Below are 19,747 nucleotides of genomic sequence, written 5' to 3' on the forward strand. Positions count from 1 at the left end.
GGCAAATAGAAGAGGATAATGAATGCTGCTTTGCCTCAGTGAAAATGATATAGGTAAGAACATTCCGGCAGCGTGTAGAAGTCCAAGTGGGAAGACCAGAGGTAACCCGAGTGGCGCAGTGGCGAGTGGCGCAGGTAACTCCCGAGTGGCGCAGTGGTCTAAGGCACTGCATCGCAGTGCTAGCTGTGCCACTAGAGATCCTGGTTCGTATCCAGGCTCTGTCGTAGCCGGCCGCGACCGGGAGACCCATGGGGCGGCGTGCAATTGGCCCAGCGTCGTCCAGGGTAGGGGAGGGAATGGCCGGCAGGGATGTAGCTCAGTTGATAGAGCATGGCGTTTGCAACGCTAGGGTTGTGGGTTCGATTCCCACAGGGGGTATGAAAAATAATAATGTATGCACTAACTGTAAGTCGCTCTGGATAAGAGCGTCTGCTAAATGACTAAAATGTAAAATGTAACATTATGGACGAAGTTGGATTCATAGCATATCCTTGCCTCAGCATTGCATTTACATAAGAGGACATTCATGGCAGCATGAGGTGTTGTAAATCACACAGACTGGGAAGATCATAGGTAACATATGAACAAGGTTGGATTCTCATATTGTGAAGCATTAGCATAACCTTGATTATCCCTGACTTGCCTCAGATTTAACTAGTAGGAAGATGTTGATTAACAAGAAGGTTCAGAACAACATTCTAGCAGCCTGGGGTTTGAAAATCACACTAGGAAGACCACAGGTAACATTAGGGACAATGTTGGATTCATGCAGTTTTAACCTTGCTTCAGATTAAACTACTTAATGAACAGTAGAGACATTCATTCATCAACACCCACAGGCAAGAAGAATAACATAATATTCCAATTTTGTCACCACAGTACATTAATTAACGCATAGGGTGGGATCTCACAGGAAAGACCAGAAGTAAAATGATGAATAAGGTTGGATTCTTATGCCGTCATGATGCATTAGCGTAACCTTGACTATCCCTTATGTAACTAATACGAAGACATTCATTAATAATAAGGTAAACATTATTCTATCAGCGTGAGGTGTTGAAGTCACACCGGGATTCCGCCACCACAGTACATTACTGACAGTAGAGATATCACAGGATCAGTTTCCCCACTGTTACCTTAAATCTGCCAGAGGTCCTAGAGGGCAATGAGCTATAGCAGTACACTGCTATTCTGCTGCAGGTAGCTCCATAGTACTGCATAGGCTGACTGGCTGCATGGGCCAGGGTGCACTGCACAGGAGGAGGCTGAGGACTGCATACAGTATGCAAGAACTAAAACACACACACACACAACTACATCTCTCCCTCTCAGACAAACACGTGCCATTTGGGACACATCCTAAATTTGGATTGCAGAGCTTCAGCGGGGAGTGAAGACAGACTATGCCCCCTAGTGGAGAGTAAGCTGAATTACAGTCCTGACGTTTTTGTGGTGGCACATTTAAGGACGTTCTAATTTTCTACTGGTCTTAAAATGCAGGTCTTCATGCTGTGGAGATCAAGCTTACGTTACATCAGAAACATTAAGGGTTTGTTCCCCGGGTGCAGATCAAGTCTAGTCCTGGACTAGAAAGCATGCTCAATGGACATTCTCCATTGAAATAGGTTTTTAGTCCAGGATAGGATAATTCCGTGTCCAGGAAACAGACCCTAGGAGTTGTTACACTGGCTGTATCAACATGTTATGACAGTTTAGAACAACCAATGTAATACTTGAACTTGAATGACATGGAAACGTGAGAAACAGTGTGAATCTGTGAAACAAAAAGAGCCAAGTCGAGCACTGGGGTTTTCCGTTTTATTTAAGGTTTCTTTTTCCAGACCTGCAGAGGACAGTTCAATTCCTTTAAGCTCCTCAATGAGCGTTTAACTCAGCCCCATGTTAAAAACCACGGTAGTACGACGGACTATGTTGGTTTCTCCTGGATCAGTTCTTGTTTCTGGTGAATACTGTTTTAATAGGGGACAGCAGGAGAGAGAAAAAGGGAGAGATGAACAGAGAGAGAGAAAGAGGGACAGATCATAGAGTTAAGACTTAAAAAGAAAAAGGCTGTGAAGGGAGGACAGGTTATTCATTCTCTTGGCCCAGAGAAAGGCAGAGAGCTCCTTGGATTAAATTGCAAGCCGTCGTTTGTCATCTTGTCTTGTAGCACTTTCCGATATCACATTGCATTATTTAAAATTCTCATACTTTTTTATACAGATGCATATCAGAACATGGTGACACTATTTCCCAAGCCAATCACTCAAGCTCCTTTTCTCATTAATTCACGGTAAGGCCTCGTTGAAAGCCCTCACGGGTTTAACAGGGGGGAAACTTGTTACGCTAGCGCTACCCTTATTAGTATTAGCTCTGACCTGCATATCTGGGAAGCCTTTTCATCAACCCCTTTTCTCTGTTCCATCTGCTTTCTGGTGACTCTCCTGATAAGGGTTTAGCTATTGTAGGTGCCACACAGTGGCACTGTGAGTATCATACTAAACCCTGGCTCTCAGGATGTCCCAGTATTAGCCTGTATCTTCACTCACAACACAGTCTTTAAATATTGTTCTTCGTTCTAACCTGGGACTCCAGCCGCTCTAAGTTTCCCCAGAATTAGCACTTAACGTGCCGAGGTCTGGTATCGCGAGACTAGGCCTATTCTTCTTCCAACCCGAGAATCGTGGTGAGACTATAACTCTTTAACCCCGTCGGCCGGACCTCCAGTTAGGCAGTGCTACATCCTCTGATACAGAGGTTCAACTGAATCTTCCCTCTACTACAGGATGGGGCACCATGACCCCTGAGCCCAAAGGGAACAACGTTGGTTTTAATGACCTGTACAAGACAAGTCATTGGTTGGGCGCGTTCCAGGCAGAGTACATTGTGGTTGCCTGCCAGATCTCACAACGCCTGGATTGGTGTTCTCAGCTAACCAGTTAATCAGGTATAGCTGATCGGTTATCTCAGCTAACCACATATATGATATAGCAGTCTGTCACCGACTTCAAAGTCGATCATTGGTTGCTGAGTGAGTGCAGCACGACTGCAATCTAGTCGGCCTGGAACGTGACCATTGCGACCCTGTCTAACATGGATCCCGTAGCATTTATAGCCTGGCTGTGCCCTCAACTCCCCCCTCCTAACGTCTTAGTCTGTGCCCATCTCGGTCCGCATCATTTTCTGTCATCTGAACTACAACAAGTCCCTCTCAACTATACTTCTCTAAAGATTCTCAACCATACCTCTTAAACCGTTAAACTTTAAGGCATTTTCTCCTTAAATGAACATGCCCAAAGTTAACCGCTCTGGGGCTTCTCTGCAGCGAGGGAGGGTAAACAATTTCATTCAGTCTCCTGTTCTGTTCAAAGGGGGGAGGATGAGTGTCTTTGGGGCAAAGCTTTAAGAGCAGATTTACCATTCAGTTTGTTGCTTCATCCTCAAAGAAGTGGAATTGTGACTTCATTTCTTTCACCCATTTCATATTTAATCATTAGTTTACTTCTTAAATTACTCACGTTAGCTAATCTTGTTTCCTGTGCGTTTGTAGTTATTGACTTGGGTGTCACAAAACCTAACACTGCTCCTGTTCTCATCTAGATCATAAAAGACGGACCTCAAGTGAAGCTCACAGCAGTCGGTCTGATCCCAAACAATTCACCTGGGTCGTATTCATTATGCACCAAACGGAAGAAAACTAACTGATACCGGCAGGGACTACATGGACTTATCTGTCCAGTAAGAAACACTAATTTCCCGTTTTCAAAACGTTTCACTACTGAACACCCCTGATTACTGGAGCTCACAGTAAGGCGGTTTACTTTAGACCAAAAGGGGTACCTGGCAATGCATGTCATGTGCCACGGAAAACTAAACGAACAAACAAATAGGCCGTCAGAACCGGAAAAAAATGAAGTTGGAAGGAGAAAGAAAGAAAGCTTTGTTATTTTGTTAGCTAATAATTTTTCATAATCTGATCATCTGTAGATTGGTGTGTGTACTGTATCTGTATGGCATTAGGTAGGGGATTGGAATTAGGAAACTGCTGTAATCCGTCTTTAGTTTAGTGTCGGTCCCCGGCTGCGGTACTCTGTAGCAGCTCTGCAGCGCTCTGGCCTGGGGGTCTGAAGGCTGTCTGGAAGCCTGGGGGAGGGCTGTGAAACTGGCTGGGGATGGCCTGTTTGGGCTGGGCCCAGCCGGAGCCGGCTCTGTGGTGGAGGGGGAGGTGTGGGTGTGAGGCAGCCTGGTCTAGGAGGCCATGGTGGTGGCTGTGGAGGGACTGGGGATGGTGCTGCTGGTTCTGGGGCTGCTGGGGAAGGGAGGAGCTAGGCAGGGCAGGGCCGTCCATCTCTGTCAGGGCCTGGAGGGACTTGAGCCAGTGGGGAGGGTTCTGGTCCTCTTGGAAAAGGTCTAAACTGTTACCTGCTGAGGCTGGGATGCCTGAAGAGAAGAGAGGAGAGAGAGAGAGAGATGGGTGAGTGGGAACTGTAGGACAGGGTTTCCCAAACTCGGTCCCGGGGCCCTCCCTGGGTGCACATTTTGGTTGTTGCCCTAGCACTATACAGCTGATTCAAATAACCAACTCATCATCAGCCTTTGATTATTTGAATCAGCTGTGTAGTGCTTGGGCAAAAACCACAACGGACCCAGGGGGAGGGGAGTCCCCGGACCCAGTTTGAGAAACCCTGGAGTAGGAGAGTAGATGCCCCCACTTCCATTTAGTATCTTTAGTGGTTTCTACAGACCTCCCTGGAAAACAGTGACTATTGTTGGTGAGTAGAGTATCCTGGCTAAATAAAGATGAAATGTCAAGACTCTGCTTATAACACTTTCAAATGTATCTTAATAAGTTAATAGCGTAAATAATAACATAAATTGTTAGACAGAATGAATTTGATATAATAAAAGTAATCATCATCGTATAACACCTGTGTAATAAATGCGTCTGTGGTTACTCACTACCTGTGATGATCGCTGGGTCCATCCAGCTGGCCGTACCGTCCCAGCTGAGGCTGTGTGAGAGTCCCCCTGGCCCGTGGAGCCCACCAATGCCCCCCATGTAGTTGGGCCGCCCGATGTGGTTCACACTGGAGGAAGAGGAGGAGGAGGAGGAAGAGGAGGAGGAGTTGGGGAGACCACCGAAGTTGATGTTGATGTTGGGTAGGAGAGCTCTCAGGCCAGCCTGCCATTCTTTCACATTAAGGCCGTCTATAGAACAGCTGCTTTCTAGAGAGAGAACATGTTTATTTCATTAAGGAGAAATTAGAAAATAAGCCGTGCTGATTTGCTTCTGTAAAAAAAATACATAAACGGTAGATATTTCTAGACATTTAATAAAGACGTTTGATGAATCCACATCTTCACAGGTGGCTTTGGACTGCCATCTTGTGGCCAAAACAGAACTATATCTACATGTAATTTGTTTCCCGCAAGGTCAAAATAACATGGTAGAAACAGGGAAAACTATGACATTTTGACATTCAATGCTTGTTATGGTCATACTGGACAGATTGTATTAAACATGACTCAAACAGGTTTGGGGTCAATTGCATTTCAATTCAGTCCATTCAGGATGTAAACTGAAATTCCAATTCCAATTTTAGTTTACTTCCTGAATTGAGACAGGACATATAACTGACCCCTGGCCTCAACACTCCCAGAAGACAGAGACAGGGTCTTATCCCGTGTAGCTCAGTTGGTAGAGCATGGCATTTGCAATGCCAGGGTTGTGGGTTCGATTCCCACGGGGGGCCAGTATGAAAAATAAATACAAATAAAATGTATGCACTCACTAACTAAGTCGCTCTGGATAAGAGCGTCTGCTAAATGACTAAAATGTCTTATAACAACCTACCTGATATGGGGATCCCTCCCAGCCCTGTACTGTGGCGCTGAGGAGGCATGCTCAAGTCCAGGAAGTTTCCACGTCCCCCTCCAGCGTTGGCCGAGTGGCTCAAGTGTGAGAGGAGGTGGTTATTGCTGCGTGCCGAGGCCGAGGGAGGCATGTCCATCCAGGGATGCTGAGAGGCAGCGGCAGCATGGGCAGCCTGACCTCCACCATGATGACTGCTCTGACTCTGAGAACCAGGGAAACTAAAGGAACTATACATTTGCCTGTGGTGGAGCTGAGAAAGGCGGGGTGGAGGTCCAATGCTGCTGGGGAAATGGTTGGGGTTGGAGGGGGGGATGTGAAGGCTGTGGTGGGAGCCGGGGTGGTGGAGGCTGAAGGGGCCAGGGGACCCCAGGGGACTGGGCTGGTCCTGGACTGACAGCTCCTTCTCTATGAGGTCAGCCAGGGCCTTCCGCGTGATGTCGAAGGGGTCGAAGCCCAGGTCGTCGTCCTGCTGTTGTGTCTTGGAGGAGGAGCCGAAGCCGAAGGCCGCTTGCCAGTCTGTAGAGGACGAGACCGGTATTGTGTCTGGGGAAGGGAGAGAAGGATGAAACGTTATCTAGTGGTTATGTTTCAAACCATAATGAAGGCTGTCTAGCTGAAACGCAGTGGAGCAGACACTGCACTGTCAAAGGAAGCATTGTCTGCTAACAGTGTGTGTGTCAGTGTCTCTGCCCCACACAACCCACCTGATGCGAAGAGGCTCTGTGGTTCAGGGGTCATGGGCCAGTCAGATCCCCCTCTAGGCGAGCTGTGGAAGGGGGGCAGGCCGGACGGGATGGGGTTGGGGTGTCTGAAGTTACTGTTGTCTGAGAACAGGGACTGGGACTCTGCAGCGGCCCCCTCGAAGGGTGAGCGGGCAGTGAGGTCCACTACACTGATGGGAACCACCAGACTGCTGGGGGGTCTGGTCAGCCCCGGAGGAGGGGAGGGGGACTCACTGTTAGGCATCTGGAGAGGGGGGAGGACAAGGGTAATGTCTGTGAGATTGTACTATTTGTAAGAAATAATAACTCATAATGAAAACCAACATTGGAAAAGGCTTAGAAGAGACTGTATACTCTGGATAGATATAACAAGAATTTCCCTAATAACATCACTATGTACTTCATGTAATAAAGTAATTATCTATACATTTATAAAAATCATGAAAATACATTTAAAATTGTTAAATAATTTCTGTACTTCTACATGTGAATTTAACTCATTAGTAAAGGGGGCGGCAGGTAGATTAGTGGTTAAGAGCGTTGTGCCAGTAACCGAAAGGTCGCTGGTTCTAATCCTCGAGCCGACTAAGTGAAAAATCTGTCGACGTGCCCTTGAGCAAGGCACTTAACCCTAATTGCTCCTGTAAGTCGCTCTGGATAAGAGTGTCTGCCAAATGACTAAAATGTAAAATGTCTTCTTACCTGTTGTAAAGTCTCTCCATTCACCCTACCTATTGATTCCGGAGGTTTGTCGCTGGGACTAGAGGGAAACAGAAACAGACTATGATCTTCACGGCCCACCACCACCACCACCAGCATTTAAAAGGGTCCAAAAGGAGACCAGTCTGGCCTGTGAGTTATAACCTTTTCACTCTATTGTGCTGACCTGAACCAAACTGGGCTGGCTTGGATTCTCTGTTCACACAGTCCTTTTCAGCACGTTTCCAGCAACAACAGTGAATGCATAACCAGTACAGAATAGTACTGCCTGGCTTCTCAGTACAGCTTGGTTTAACCCTCCACTGTATATTACCTGTTACTTTAACATTTCTGTTGTAATTGTAAAATTGACTAATAAAGTAATATTATTCTAAAATGCCTTCAGAAAGTATTCACACCCCTTGACTTTTTCCACATTTTGTTGTGTTAAAGCCTGAATTTAAATTAGATTGAGATTTTTGTCGTCACTGGCCTACATACAATACCCCATAATGTCAAAGTGGAATAATGTTTTTCACAATTTTTACAATAAGTATTCAAACTCATTGTTATGGCAAGCCTAAATAAGTTCAGGAGTAACAATGTGCTTAACAAGTCACATAATAAGTTGCATGGACTGACTGTGTACAATAATAGTGTTTAACATGATTTTTGAATGACCACCTCATCTCTGTACCCCACACATACAATTATCTGTAAGGTCCCTCAGTCGAGCAGTGAATTTCAAACAGATTCAACCACAAAGACCAGGGAGGTTTTCCAATGCCTCACAAAGAAGGGCACCTATTGGTAGATGGGTAAAAATAAATTAAGCAGACATTGAATACCCCTTTGAGCATGGTGAAGTTACTAATTACACTTTAGATGGTGTGTCAATATACCCAGTCATTACAAAGATAGAGGCGTCCTTCCTAACTCAGTTGCTGGAGAGGAAGGAAACCGCTCAGGAATTTCACCATGAGGCCAATGATGACCTTAAAACAGTTACAGAGTTTAATGGCTGTGATAGGAGAAGACTGAGGATGGATCAACCACATTGCAGTTACTCCACAGTACTAACCTAATTGACAGAGTGAAAAGGAAGCCTGTAAAGAATAAAAATATTCCAAAACATGCATCCTGTTTGCAATAAGGCACTAAAGTAATACTGCAAAAAATGTGGCAAGCAATTAACTTTTTGTTCTGAGTACAAAGTGTTAAGTTTGGGGCAAATCCAATATAACACATTACTGAGTACCACTCTCCATTTTTCAAGCATAGTGGTCGCTGCATAATGTTATGGGTATGCTTGTAATCGTTAAGAACTGGGGAGTTTTTCAGGATAAAAAATAAACAGAATGGAGCTAAGTACAGGCAAAATCCTAGAGGAAAACCTGGTTCAGTCTGTTTTCCACCAGACACTGGAAGATGAATTTACCTTTCAATAACCTCAAACACAAGGCCAAATCTACACTGGAGTTGGTTACCAAGAAAACAGTGAATGTTCCTGAGTGGCCGTGTTACAGTTTGGACTTAAATCTACTTGAAAATCTATGGTAAGACCTGAAAATGGTTGTCTAGCAATGATCAACTTGACAGAGCTTGAAGAATTTTGAAAAGAATAAATGGGCAAATATTGTACAATCCAGGTGTGGAAAGCTCTTAGGAGACTTACCCAGAAAGCTGTAATCGCTGTCAAAGATGATCCTACAAAGTATTGACTCAGGGGTGTGAATACTTATGTAAATTAGATATTTCTGTATTTCATTTTCAATAAATGCGCACAAATTTCTAAAAACATGTTTTCACTGTCATTATGGGGTATTGTGTGTAGATGGACAGAAATATATATATATTTAAAAAATATATATGAATTCAGGCTGTAACAACAGAATGTGGAATAAGTCAAGGGGTATGAATACTTTCTGAAGGCACTGTATATCAGGGGTTCTCAAAATGGGGTCATGGTACTGCATGGGGCCCGCGCAGATCTCTATATATCCATCTATCCACACACACATTTTTTAAATGAATATTACAAAGATACTTTTGGCCAAGGGATCCATTGATTAATTTACAAGTGTGTAATATTATTAATCTACAATTTAGGTTCTTAACCCTGGGCAACATGGACCTTGGAGGCTCACAGGCATAATGGTATCCACAGTAATCCACCAATTATACATTTTTCAACTCAATACTATTCCCCCCATTTTTTTAGGTTTTACATAACTGCACTTTAATATAAGATTTAAAAACAGCAAAGTTCTCTCTGCCTCATGGCAAAATGTGTAGAATTACAGGATATTAGCTTGACAGCTGCAACAATAAAAACATCTCTGCCCCATGACAAAATGTGTAGAATTACAGGAAATTAGCTTTAAAGGTGCAACATTTTCTCTCCAATGCTAAGAGGTGTGCCTTTTAAATGTTTTTTCCCCGGGGCTGAGACTTGGTTCATCTGACCATACTACAGACGTCATAATAAAACTCCTTGTAGGCGATTTTTATTTATTTATTTTTTAAATCGCACTCAAGTTCTGTTCTGACTATGAGGGGGTGCTTTCACAAAAGAGGTCCACAGCCCCAAAACGTTTGAGAACCCTTGTTCCATATTACCTGTTGCTGTCACAGTTAGAGGAGAAGGGGGACAGGGCAGCACCCAACTCAGTGTCCAGCCCCAGACCAAGTCCTAACCCATCTGAGGTCATGACATCTGGGTCCAGGCAGCAGACTAGCAGCGGGGGAGACTTCCTGTCCTCTGACAGCCCATTGGCCAGTTTGCCACCATACCCCGATAGCGTCGGCCACCCATCCTTGCCATTGCCGTTGTTCGGTCTGCTGTGATAAATGGACAAATATCCAATAAAGGGATGTTGTGTGGAACAAATCGATAGAGGCCTCCAGGACAAATATTTTCTGTTGGGTAGAGGGAGGAGAACCAAAACATACCTTTGTGTAGAATTTGAAGATCTGCTTTTTGACTTTTCCCCTGCACACGTTGAGGTTTGTAGAAAGCTGGGGTTCATTTTGTAGAGGTCCTGGAGTAGTTTCTGCTCGTATTCTTGGTGTTTCCCGGCCTAAAGGACACAAACATAATAACGTTAAGTCATTTAAGCAGTGAATCATAACACACAATGCTCCCACTGTTCACCACAGACACCTGACACAAAGCTCCCACTGTTCACCACAGACACCTGACACAAAGCTCCCACTGTTCACCACAGACACCTGACTCAATGTTCCCACTGTTCACCACAGACACCTGACTCAATGTTCCCACTGTTCACCACAGACACCTGACACAATGCTCCCATTAATGCTGAGGTCCAAAGCCCCTTTAAGTAAGAACATGGTTGGAAAGGCAGATACAGAAACATCCTCCAAGAGAATAGGAAGAACATGATCTAACCTGGGACAAGGTAGACACACAGGCAAGTACACCGCATGACGTCAAGAGAAAGTACATCTGGCATCTCTAGTCACCCACCAACAATCACACAGGAAGAATAAAAGGTTTGTTTACCTGCATCTCCTCTTTAGTAAAGCTAGCTGCCTCATCCCCCAGCTCATGTAGATACATACAGTCTGGTTTGGGACACTGCATGCTTTTGAGGAAGTAACTGCAGTATTTTGTTGTACCTAAAGAAGCCTGCATTTTTGAAAAAACATACAGAAAGGAAAGCTCAGTTAAAATCTACTTGTGATGAATGTTCTCTTTAGTTGAGGTGCCCTCTAATGCATCATATTATTACTTATCTAAGACAAAGGTCATACAGCATTTAAGATTAGATAGTCCTTTATTTGATAACATTCCTTACAATACGTCAACAAAACAGTTACTTCTAGGACCAGTTTCCCAGACACAGATTAAGCCTAGTCCTGGACTAAAACACAAGCTCAATGGAATATCTCCATTGACAATTGTAATCCAGGATTTGGTTTAATCTGCGTCCGAGAATGTCTGTTCCGGTCACCTTGAGTGTTCTGCCGTCCACTACTACATTGTTTACACATTGTATCGCTCGGAGGGCGTCTTCAGAGCGGATATAGGTGACATATGCACTGGCACTGGGACCCTGTGGATCAGAAAACAGTGAAAATAATATTCAGAATAGGTCATAAGAAACACACAGCTAATTTTTTATTAGAGATGTAGTTCATGTCACCACCTTCCTATTTTACATTTGAGACGAACCCACTTGCTTTTGAATTCAATCCCACTTCTTATGATCTCTCACTTAGCAGGCACTTTCCTCCAAAGTAATTGACAGTACAGTGAGTATGTAAACTCAGCAAAAAAAAGAAACGTCCCATTTTCAGGACAGTGTTTTTCAAAGATAATTTGTAAAAATCCAAATAACTTCACAGATCTTCATTTTTTAATTTAAAAAAAAAAAATATATATGTATATATATATATATATATATTTAACCTTTATTTAACCAGGTTAGCCAGTTGAGAACAAGTTCTAATTTACAACTGCGACCTGGCCAAGATAAAGCAAGGCAGTGCGATAAAAACAACACAGAGTTACATATGGGGTAAACAAAACGTACAGTCAATAATACAATAGAAAATCTATATACAGTGTGTGCAAATGTAGTAAGTTATGGAGGTAAGGCAATAAATAGGCCATAGTGCAAAATAATTACAATTTAGTATTAACACTGGAGTGATAGATGTGTAGAAGATGATGTGCAAATAGAGATACTGGGGTGCAAATGAGCAAATGTAAATAACAATATGGGGATGAGGTAGTTGGGTGGGCTAATTACAGATGTGCTGTGTTCAGGTGCAGTGATCGGTAAGGGTTTAAACACTGTTTCCCATGCTTGTTCAATGAACCATAAACAATTAATGAACATGCACCTGTGGAACGGTCTTTAAGACACTAACAGCTTACAGATGGTAGGCAATTAAGGTCACAGTTATGAAAACTTAGGACAATAAAGAGGCCTTTCTACTGACTCTGAAAAACACCAAAAGAAAAGATGCCCAGGGTCCCTGCTCATCTGCGTGAACGTGCCATAGGCATGGTGCAAGGAGGCATGAGGACTGCAGATGTGGCCAGGGCAATAAATTACAATGTCCGTACTGTGAGACGCCTAAGACAGTGCTACAGGGAGACAGGACGTACAGCTGATCGTCCTCGCAGTGGCAGACAATGTGTAACAACACCTGCACAGGATCAGTACATCTGAACATCACACCTGCGGGACAGGTACAGGATGGCAACAACAACTGCCCGAGTTACACCAGGAACGCACAATCCCTCCATCAGTGCTCAGACTGTCCGCAATAGGCTGAGAGAGGCTGGACTGAGGGCTTGTAGGCCTGTTGTAAGGCAGGTCCTCACCAGACATCACCGGCAACAACGTCGCCTATGGGCACAAACCCACCGTCGCTGGACCAGACAGGACTGGCAAAAAGTGCTCTTCACTGACGAGTCAAGGTTTTGTCTCACCATGGGTGATGGTCGGATTCGCGTTTATCATCGAAGGAATGAGCGTTACACCGAGGCCTGTACCCTGGAGCGGGATCGATTTGGAGGTGGAGGGTCCGTCATGGTCTGGGGCGGTGTGTCACAGCATCATCGGACTGAGCTTGTTGTCATTGCAGGCAATGTAAACGCTGTGCGTTACAGGGAAGACATCATCCTCCCTCATGTGGTACCCTTCCTGCAGGCTCATCCTGACATGACCCTCCAGCATGACACCAGCCATACTGCTCGTTCTGTGTGTGATTTCCTGCAAGACAGGAATGTCAGTGTTCTGCCATGGCCAGCGAAGAGCCTGGATCTCAATCCCATTGAGCACGTATGGGACCTGTTGGATCGGAGGGTGAGGGCTAGGGCCATTCCCCCCAGAAATGTCCGGGAACTTGCAGGTGCCTTGGTGGAAGAGTGGGGTAACATCTCACAGCAAGAACTGGCAAATCTGGTGCAGTCCATGAGAAGGAGATGCACTGCAGTACTTAATGCAGCTGGTGGCCACACCAGATACTGACTGTTACTTTTGATTTTGACCCCTCCTTTGTTCAGGGACACATTATTCAATTTCTGTTAGTCACATGTCTGTGGAACTTGTTCAGTCTCAGTTGTTGAATCTTGTTATGTTCATACAAATATTTACACATGTTAAGTTTGCTGAAAATAAACGCAGTTGACAGTGAGAGGACGTTTCTTTTTTTTGCTGAGTTTATATATTTTAGTATGTGTATGTGATCCCTGCAGCGATACAACTCAACTGAGCCGCCCTCCTCCCAACTGAGCCGCCCTCCTCCCAACTGAGCCACATAGAACCAGTTCTTACCTGTGAACCTGCATATGATGTGCTGTTGTTGATGACCACCTTGTGTATTTTCCCAAACTTCCCAAAATACTCTGGCCTTTTTAGAACCTGTGGAAAAAAACGAAGACAGGAATGATGATTGAGACATGTTTCACAAACAGACCTTAATAAATACAGTTGAGAGGGGAAACAAGTACAGCTAGGTCAGCAGACCAGAAATATGATCAGGTAACAGAATAGCGAGATGAAATCTTCGTCTAACTACTTAAAGCAGGGCTCTCCGACCCTGTTCCTGGAGAGCAACCCTCCTTTAGGTTTTAACTCTGACCCTGTTCCTGGAGAGCAACCCTCCTTTAGGTTTTAACTCTGACCCTGTTCCTGGAGAGCAACCCTCCTTTAGGTTTTAACTCCGACCCTGTTCCTGGAGAGCAACCCTCCTTTAGGTTTTTACTCCAACGCTGTTCCTGGAGAGCAACCCTCCTTTAGGTTTTTGCTCCAACCCCAGTTGTAACTAACCTGATTGAGCTTATCAACCAGCCAATTATTAGTCAGGTGCGCTAGATTAGGGTTGGAGCGAAAACCTACAGGACGGTAGCGCTCCAGGAACAGGGTTGGAGTAAAAACCTACAGGACGGTAGCGCTCCAGGAACAGGGTTGGAGTAAAAACCTACAGGACGGTAGCGCTCCAGGAACAGGGTTGGGGAGCCCCGACTTAAAGGGATGTAGGTCCTTGTTCTACTTCCCCAGAGTCAGAAGAGCTCATTGATACCATTTTTATGTCTCTGTGTGCAGTTTGGAGATGATTGAAGTTAGCATATCGTTAGCTTAGCGCAATTGCTGGAAGTCTTCCGGTACATTAGCCAGCTCCTCCCAAAAGCAGGGAAATAAATCTAACTACCCAAAGCTGTGTGGTTGGTCATTTACTTACAAAGCTAATAAGCTATACATAGTCATCAATATTTTATACATTCGTTAAATTTTACTGATAATCTTTTTAAAAAAATTGATTTTATCCACTTCCTCATTCTCTGTCCCATTGTCACATAGAGAATTATAGAGATCGCAACGCTGTATCCATCTGAATGGCACTGCCCACAGGCTCACAGACGCTGTCCACGGGCTCACAGACGCTGCCCCCGGGCTCACAGACGCTGCCCCCGGGCTCACAGACGCTGCCCACGGGCTCACAGACGCTGCCCACGGGACAGATCCAACATTGTGACCTCTATACATCTATATGAGGAAAAACGACACCAAGTCTCGAAATCTCGCAGTATCCCTTTAATGACTGAAGCAAAGTGGAGGGGTGGGGACTTTAGGAGATTTGGCGCGTGTTCAAATTACTTCCAATCAATGTGCTAAATGCTTTTATCTCCATCGGCATCTGTGGACATCAAGTACTCTATGATACAACTATGTACTCAGCGCATAAGCAGCAAAAAACATTGCCCAGGCAAAAAGGTATGCATGGGTTAACTGTAGAGGGAATGGGATAGTATACTCACATTACATTTTACTTACAGAAGAAACCTATGGCATTTAGCTGAAAACAGATGAGAAAATATGGACATCCTATAACAACTAAGTACCTAGATGTCTCCTCCACTACTGATGTTGGACTCACCTCTGGGTCGGTGAGGCTTTAAGAGAAAAACCCTCAAAGGGTACTTCAACTAGGGTTACAAAATTCAGGAAACTCACAAAATCCCCAGGTTTTCCAAAAAATCCTAGTGGTAGGATTCCCAATTTCTGGAAAACCTGGGAATTTCAGGAAAGCTTCCTAGCATTTTGCAACCTTAACAAAAAACTAAAAAGATCTAGGCCTATCTTGATATAGTATATCTACATTGAGTATACCAAACATTAGGAACACCTTCCTAATATTGAGTTGCAGCCCCTTTTGCCCTCAGAACAGCCTCAATTCATCGGGACATGGACTCTACAAGGTGTTGAAAGCATTTCACAGGAATGATAGCCCATGTTGACTCCAATGCTTCCTACAGTTGTGTCAAGTTAGCTGGAAGTCCTTTTTGGGAGGTGGACCATTCTTGATACTCATGGGAAAATGTTGAGCGTGAAAAATTAAGCAGCGTTGCAGTTCTTCACACAAACTGGTTTGCCTGGCATCTACTACCATACCCTGTTCAAAGGCATTTACATATTTTGTCTTGCCCATTCACCTTCTGAATGGCACACACACACAATCCATGTCTCAATCCATGGCTTAAAAATCCTTCTTTAACCTGTCTCGTCCCCTTCATCTACACTGATTGAAGTGGATTTAACAAGTAACATCAATACGGGATCATAGCTTTCACCTGGTCAGTCTATGTCATGGAAAGACGTGTTCCTAATGTTTTGTACACTCAGTGTATATTAATGTAGAAGGCTTATATTGTCGACTCTGCTCCATTTCTCTCTCGGTGTGTGTGTGTGTGTGTCTCACCTCTGGGTCTGCCAGCCTTTGAGAGAGCCCGACCACGAACACCAGGTTTCTTTGAACTACCCTGACGCTGGCCAGGTGCTTCCTGTTCTCTGTCACCTTCTGTTTCTTCTCGGTCTGTTTCTGCTTCTTCTCGTTCTTTATCCTCTGGATCTCCTCCTGTGACAGAGGCTTGTACACCGCAGGGTCCTCCGGGTACGGCTGAATGTCAGGGGGAAGAGATAGAAAGACAGGTAAACTCACCTGTACATACTATAGGTATATCCTTCTGGGGGAGAGTTAGGAGCAGAGTAGAATCATTTCTGTCTCTGTTGGAAGAATAAAGTAGTATTACATTATAATACAACAGTACTCTCCAACTCTGTTCCTGGAGCGCTACCGTCCTGTAGGTTTTCGCTCCAACCCTAATCTAGCGCACCTGATTCTAATAATTAGCTGGTTGATAAACTGAATCAGGTTAGTTACAATTGGGGTTGAAACGAAAACCTACAGTGAGGGTAGCTCTCCAGGAACAGGGTTGGAGAGCCCTGTACTAGACTGTATGTCACATTTCCATAACCCCTGCATTGACATCAACATTTGTTCCTGGTCACCGTTGAACTGGGTATCAGTCCCCCACCCAGCCAGCCAGCCTATTTTCTGCAGGCGGGGCAGAGGCCGTTCTCGTCTGTGTGGCTGCGGTGCCAGCAGAAGTGTAGGAGAAGGGGTTAGTGGTTAGGATAGGTTACGTACCTTTCTGCAGGCGGGGCAGAGGCCGTTCTCGTCTGTGCGGCTGCGGTGCCAGTAGAAGTGTAGGAGAAGGGCTAGGGTTAGTGGTTAGGATAGGTTACGTACCTTTCTGCAGGCGGGGCAGAGGCCGTTCTCGTCTGTGCGGATGCGGTGCCAGCAGAAGCGGCAGATCTGGTAGCCGCAGGTGCAGGGGAAGAAGTTGACGTCGTCAATCTCCAGCGGCTCCATGCACAGAGGGCACTCCATAGGGTCTTCCTTAATCTCGGGGCTGTGGGACATCCTACGGCACGGTGAAGGGAGCAGGTGTCACGGCTGGTCACGGGCTGGGAGGGAGGAGCGTAGTACGGGATGGGAGAGGATCGAAAGTAGAGAGACAATTCAGCTACTTAGAAACTATCTGTTGTGTTCAGCTTTAGTAAGAGATCAAGTTATCTTTATTGTCCCAATTGGGAAATGTGTTGTGCAGTCAGGATTCAACAATAAAAACAGTGACAACCATACAACCGATATACACATAACATAAAACAATGAGATTGATAAAAAGGAGCAGCCATTGTGCAAAAGTGCAGCAATAAATATACATTATTTCATTTCATGGGCAGATGAGACAGGATAGAGACTGGAAAGGCAATTCTGCTACTCAGAAACTATTTTTGGACTATTTTTGAAGTAGGTAAATAAATTGTAAACAATAGCTAGGCTTCCATTCAATAGGCAACAGATTTATGCAAATATTCTAAAATCTGCATAAAAGCAATATGCAAATGTTCCATCCAGAGATGTGTTTTCATCAAATTGACTTGTTGCTGATAACAGGCTGTGCGTGATGACCGAATAAAAAAAACACAGGTTCAATGTGTTTCCATCCCATTTTCAACTCTACTGATGGTTTTGGCACCAGCTCTAGCCAACAGCTCGCAGATACCGTGTGGGTTGGCTATCTACATGATTAGATTATTATGGACAAAAAAGTGACATTTTTATTTGTCAACAGCAGCCAAACATCGATCATCATGTCACCAGAATAAAACCCTCAATATTTAATGTAAAGGAGCATCAAGCTCATCACCTTGCACTTTCATCACCCTGTTAAATTCATCATTTATTTAATCTGCAGCCTAATAAACTGCATGCTTTCCCGAGTCGTAGTGGGAGGACCACACAATATCATCGCGTTACTCAAATGTACTTTGATATGATGGTTATTATATCAATAATTGCACATAAAAGCATTTCCGACGACATTCCTCGCAAAAACAATATTTTACCAACACAAAAAGATCCCAACTCTTCTAGAGTATTTTGTTTAGTCGACATTTGCAAAATGTACTGACAAATGTGCTGTTTCCATCAACCCTGTAGTGACTTTTTATTTATTTATCTGACGTACTTTACTCGCATAAAAAAGGTTGGATGGAAAGCTGTTTAGTGGAGAACATGAATAGTACACTAGCGACAACGCAAAACGTACGCCTAAATCAGACCTGCTCCCTTAGCTAGTGGTACTGGTAAAGGGATGTCTTAATATCAAGTAGTCTAAACTGAATGTTATGAGGATCATCACTAACTTCTGCCTGTGTTAGTTCCAGGTCATTGGCAACAGCTTGTTAACAAGTAGCAGATTGTGGTAAGGAGAGCCAGCCACAAATATATTTTGTGGTGTTGTTTTGACAGTAGGAGGGCGTGCCATCTTGTAGCTGTCAACTGCAGTATATCAAAGGCTGATTGAAAAAAAAAAACAGGCCTATTGAATCTTGGGGTTTGTTGAGGATGAACTAGCGTTGGTCTTTAATGTAGATTGCAAATTGGTAGTCACTGAACCAGTGAGCTAGCTAGTTGATTGCAAGTAACTGTCATGGATAAACTAGCTAGACTACATTCTAGCTAACGTTAGCGCCAAGGGTAACACTAGTTAGCCAACTAACATTAGGTACTTTCCAATACAATAAAATTGGTAAAATGCCCATTTCAAAATCCGTTGCTAAACTACAGCCGACATTCGCGCCCCTATCCACTCGCTCAACAAATGATGCAGGCGTACAAGTAAGCAGCAAATGTCAGATGACTGATACTATGTTAGCCAACTAGTTAGCAAATTAACGTTAGCATGTTGCTAAAGGTTTTCAATGGTTCTCTCCTGTTAACTCGCGGCATAACATATGTTAGTTAGCTAGCTCGCAAAAAGCCGGTCAGATGCCCACACAATAAAATATGAGTAAGATCCAAGTCAACGAGTAAAATGCCGTCCATTTGGCATTTCGCGTTGAGCAAATACCCAAAGTTCACATGACAGGCACTGTCGTGTGAATATAAAAGTGACAGCTTGTTAACCAACGAAAGTGCTAACATTAGCCAACAAGATAACTTCAGAACCAAGCTGGCATTCGGAGTTAGCTAGCTAGTTAGCGACTGCGGCCTACTAACGTTAGCTTGCGAGCTAACAGACTCCGACACAGTAAACCATTGACATTTCATTAAATCCACAACTAACAAGGCAACGATGCAAAAGGATGGCATTGAGGCAGAAACTGTATAAATTCGTTCATGCACCATGGAGCTAATGTTATTTTGCCACGAAATTATTAGCAGACAGTTACAATAATAGTTTCGACTAGCTAGCTAGCTACTTACTGTCCGTATTAAAGGGATTCCACTCCAAAGGGACAGTCACACCAAATTGGGCGGGGATTGCTGATGTCTCTGAACTGTCCAGTTTTGTATAGATAGACACTTTAGATTATGTTAGGTTTATTATTGCGCTATAATTCAAAAGGCTTGTTAGATGTTTTGCCCTTTTCTTGTTTTTTATCTGTAAAAAAGATACGCTTTAACCACCATCTTAGCTAGCATTAAAATAGGGAGGAGTGAATGGAGCGAGCATTCAGTACGTACTGAGGCTGCGCAGAAGGATACCAACAGTGCATTGTGGGAAATATAGTTAATTGATTTTTTTTATCAACATACTTGAAATACAGTAGTATAGTAA

General features: G+C 44.1%; 1 protein-coding gene across 4 annotated transcripts; it reads right to left on the reverse strand.

Moving 5' to 3' along the window:
• Nucleotides 1-1,804: 1,804 nt before the first annotated feature.
• On the reverse strand, nucleotides 1,805-19,633 carry LOC121531624 (CCR4-NOT transcription complex subunit 4). Of its 4 annotated transcripts, none has more exons than XM_041836944.2 (13): nucleotides 19,393-19,633; nucleotides 16,867-17,084; nucleotides 16,036-16,233; nucleotides 13,611-13,697; nucleotides 11,274-11,375; nucleotides 10,823-10,948; nucleotides 10,249-10,376; nucleotides 9,916-10,134; nucleotides 7,300-7,357; nucleotides 6,580-6,841; nucleotides 5,855-6,418; nucleotides 4,963-5,226; nucleotides 1,805-4,440 (listed from the first exon to the last, which is right to left on the reverse strand). In XM_041836944.2, exons 2-13 carry the CDS (start codon nucleotides 17,038-17,040, stop codon nucleotides 4,064-4,066), a joined length of 2,559 nt encoding a protein of 852 aa, XP_041692878.2. In that variant the 5' UTR covers nucleotides 17,041-17,084; nucleotides 19,393-19,633; the 3' UTR covers nucleotides 1,805-4,063. The 4 variants fall into 4 exon arrangements, with proteins under 4 accessions (XP_041692878.2, XP_041692877.2, XP_041692876.2 ...); XM_041836943.2 differs by having other exon boundaries at nucleotides 4,960-5,226; XM_041836942.2 differs by having other exon boundaries at nucleotides 9,916-10,137.
• Between the last annotated feature and the right edge of the window lie 114 nt (nucleotides 19,634-19,747).

Source organism: Coregonus clupeaformis, chromosome 19 (genome assembly GCF_020615455.1).
Source record: "Coregonus clupeaformis isolate EN_2021a chromosome 19, ASM2061545v1, whole genome shotgun sequence".
Taxonomy (NCBI): Eukaryota; Metazoa; Chordata; class Actinopteri; order Salmoniformes; family Salmonidae; genus Coregonus; species Coregonus clupeaformis.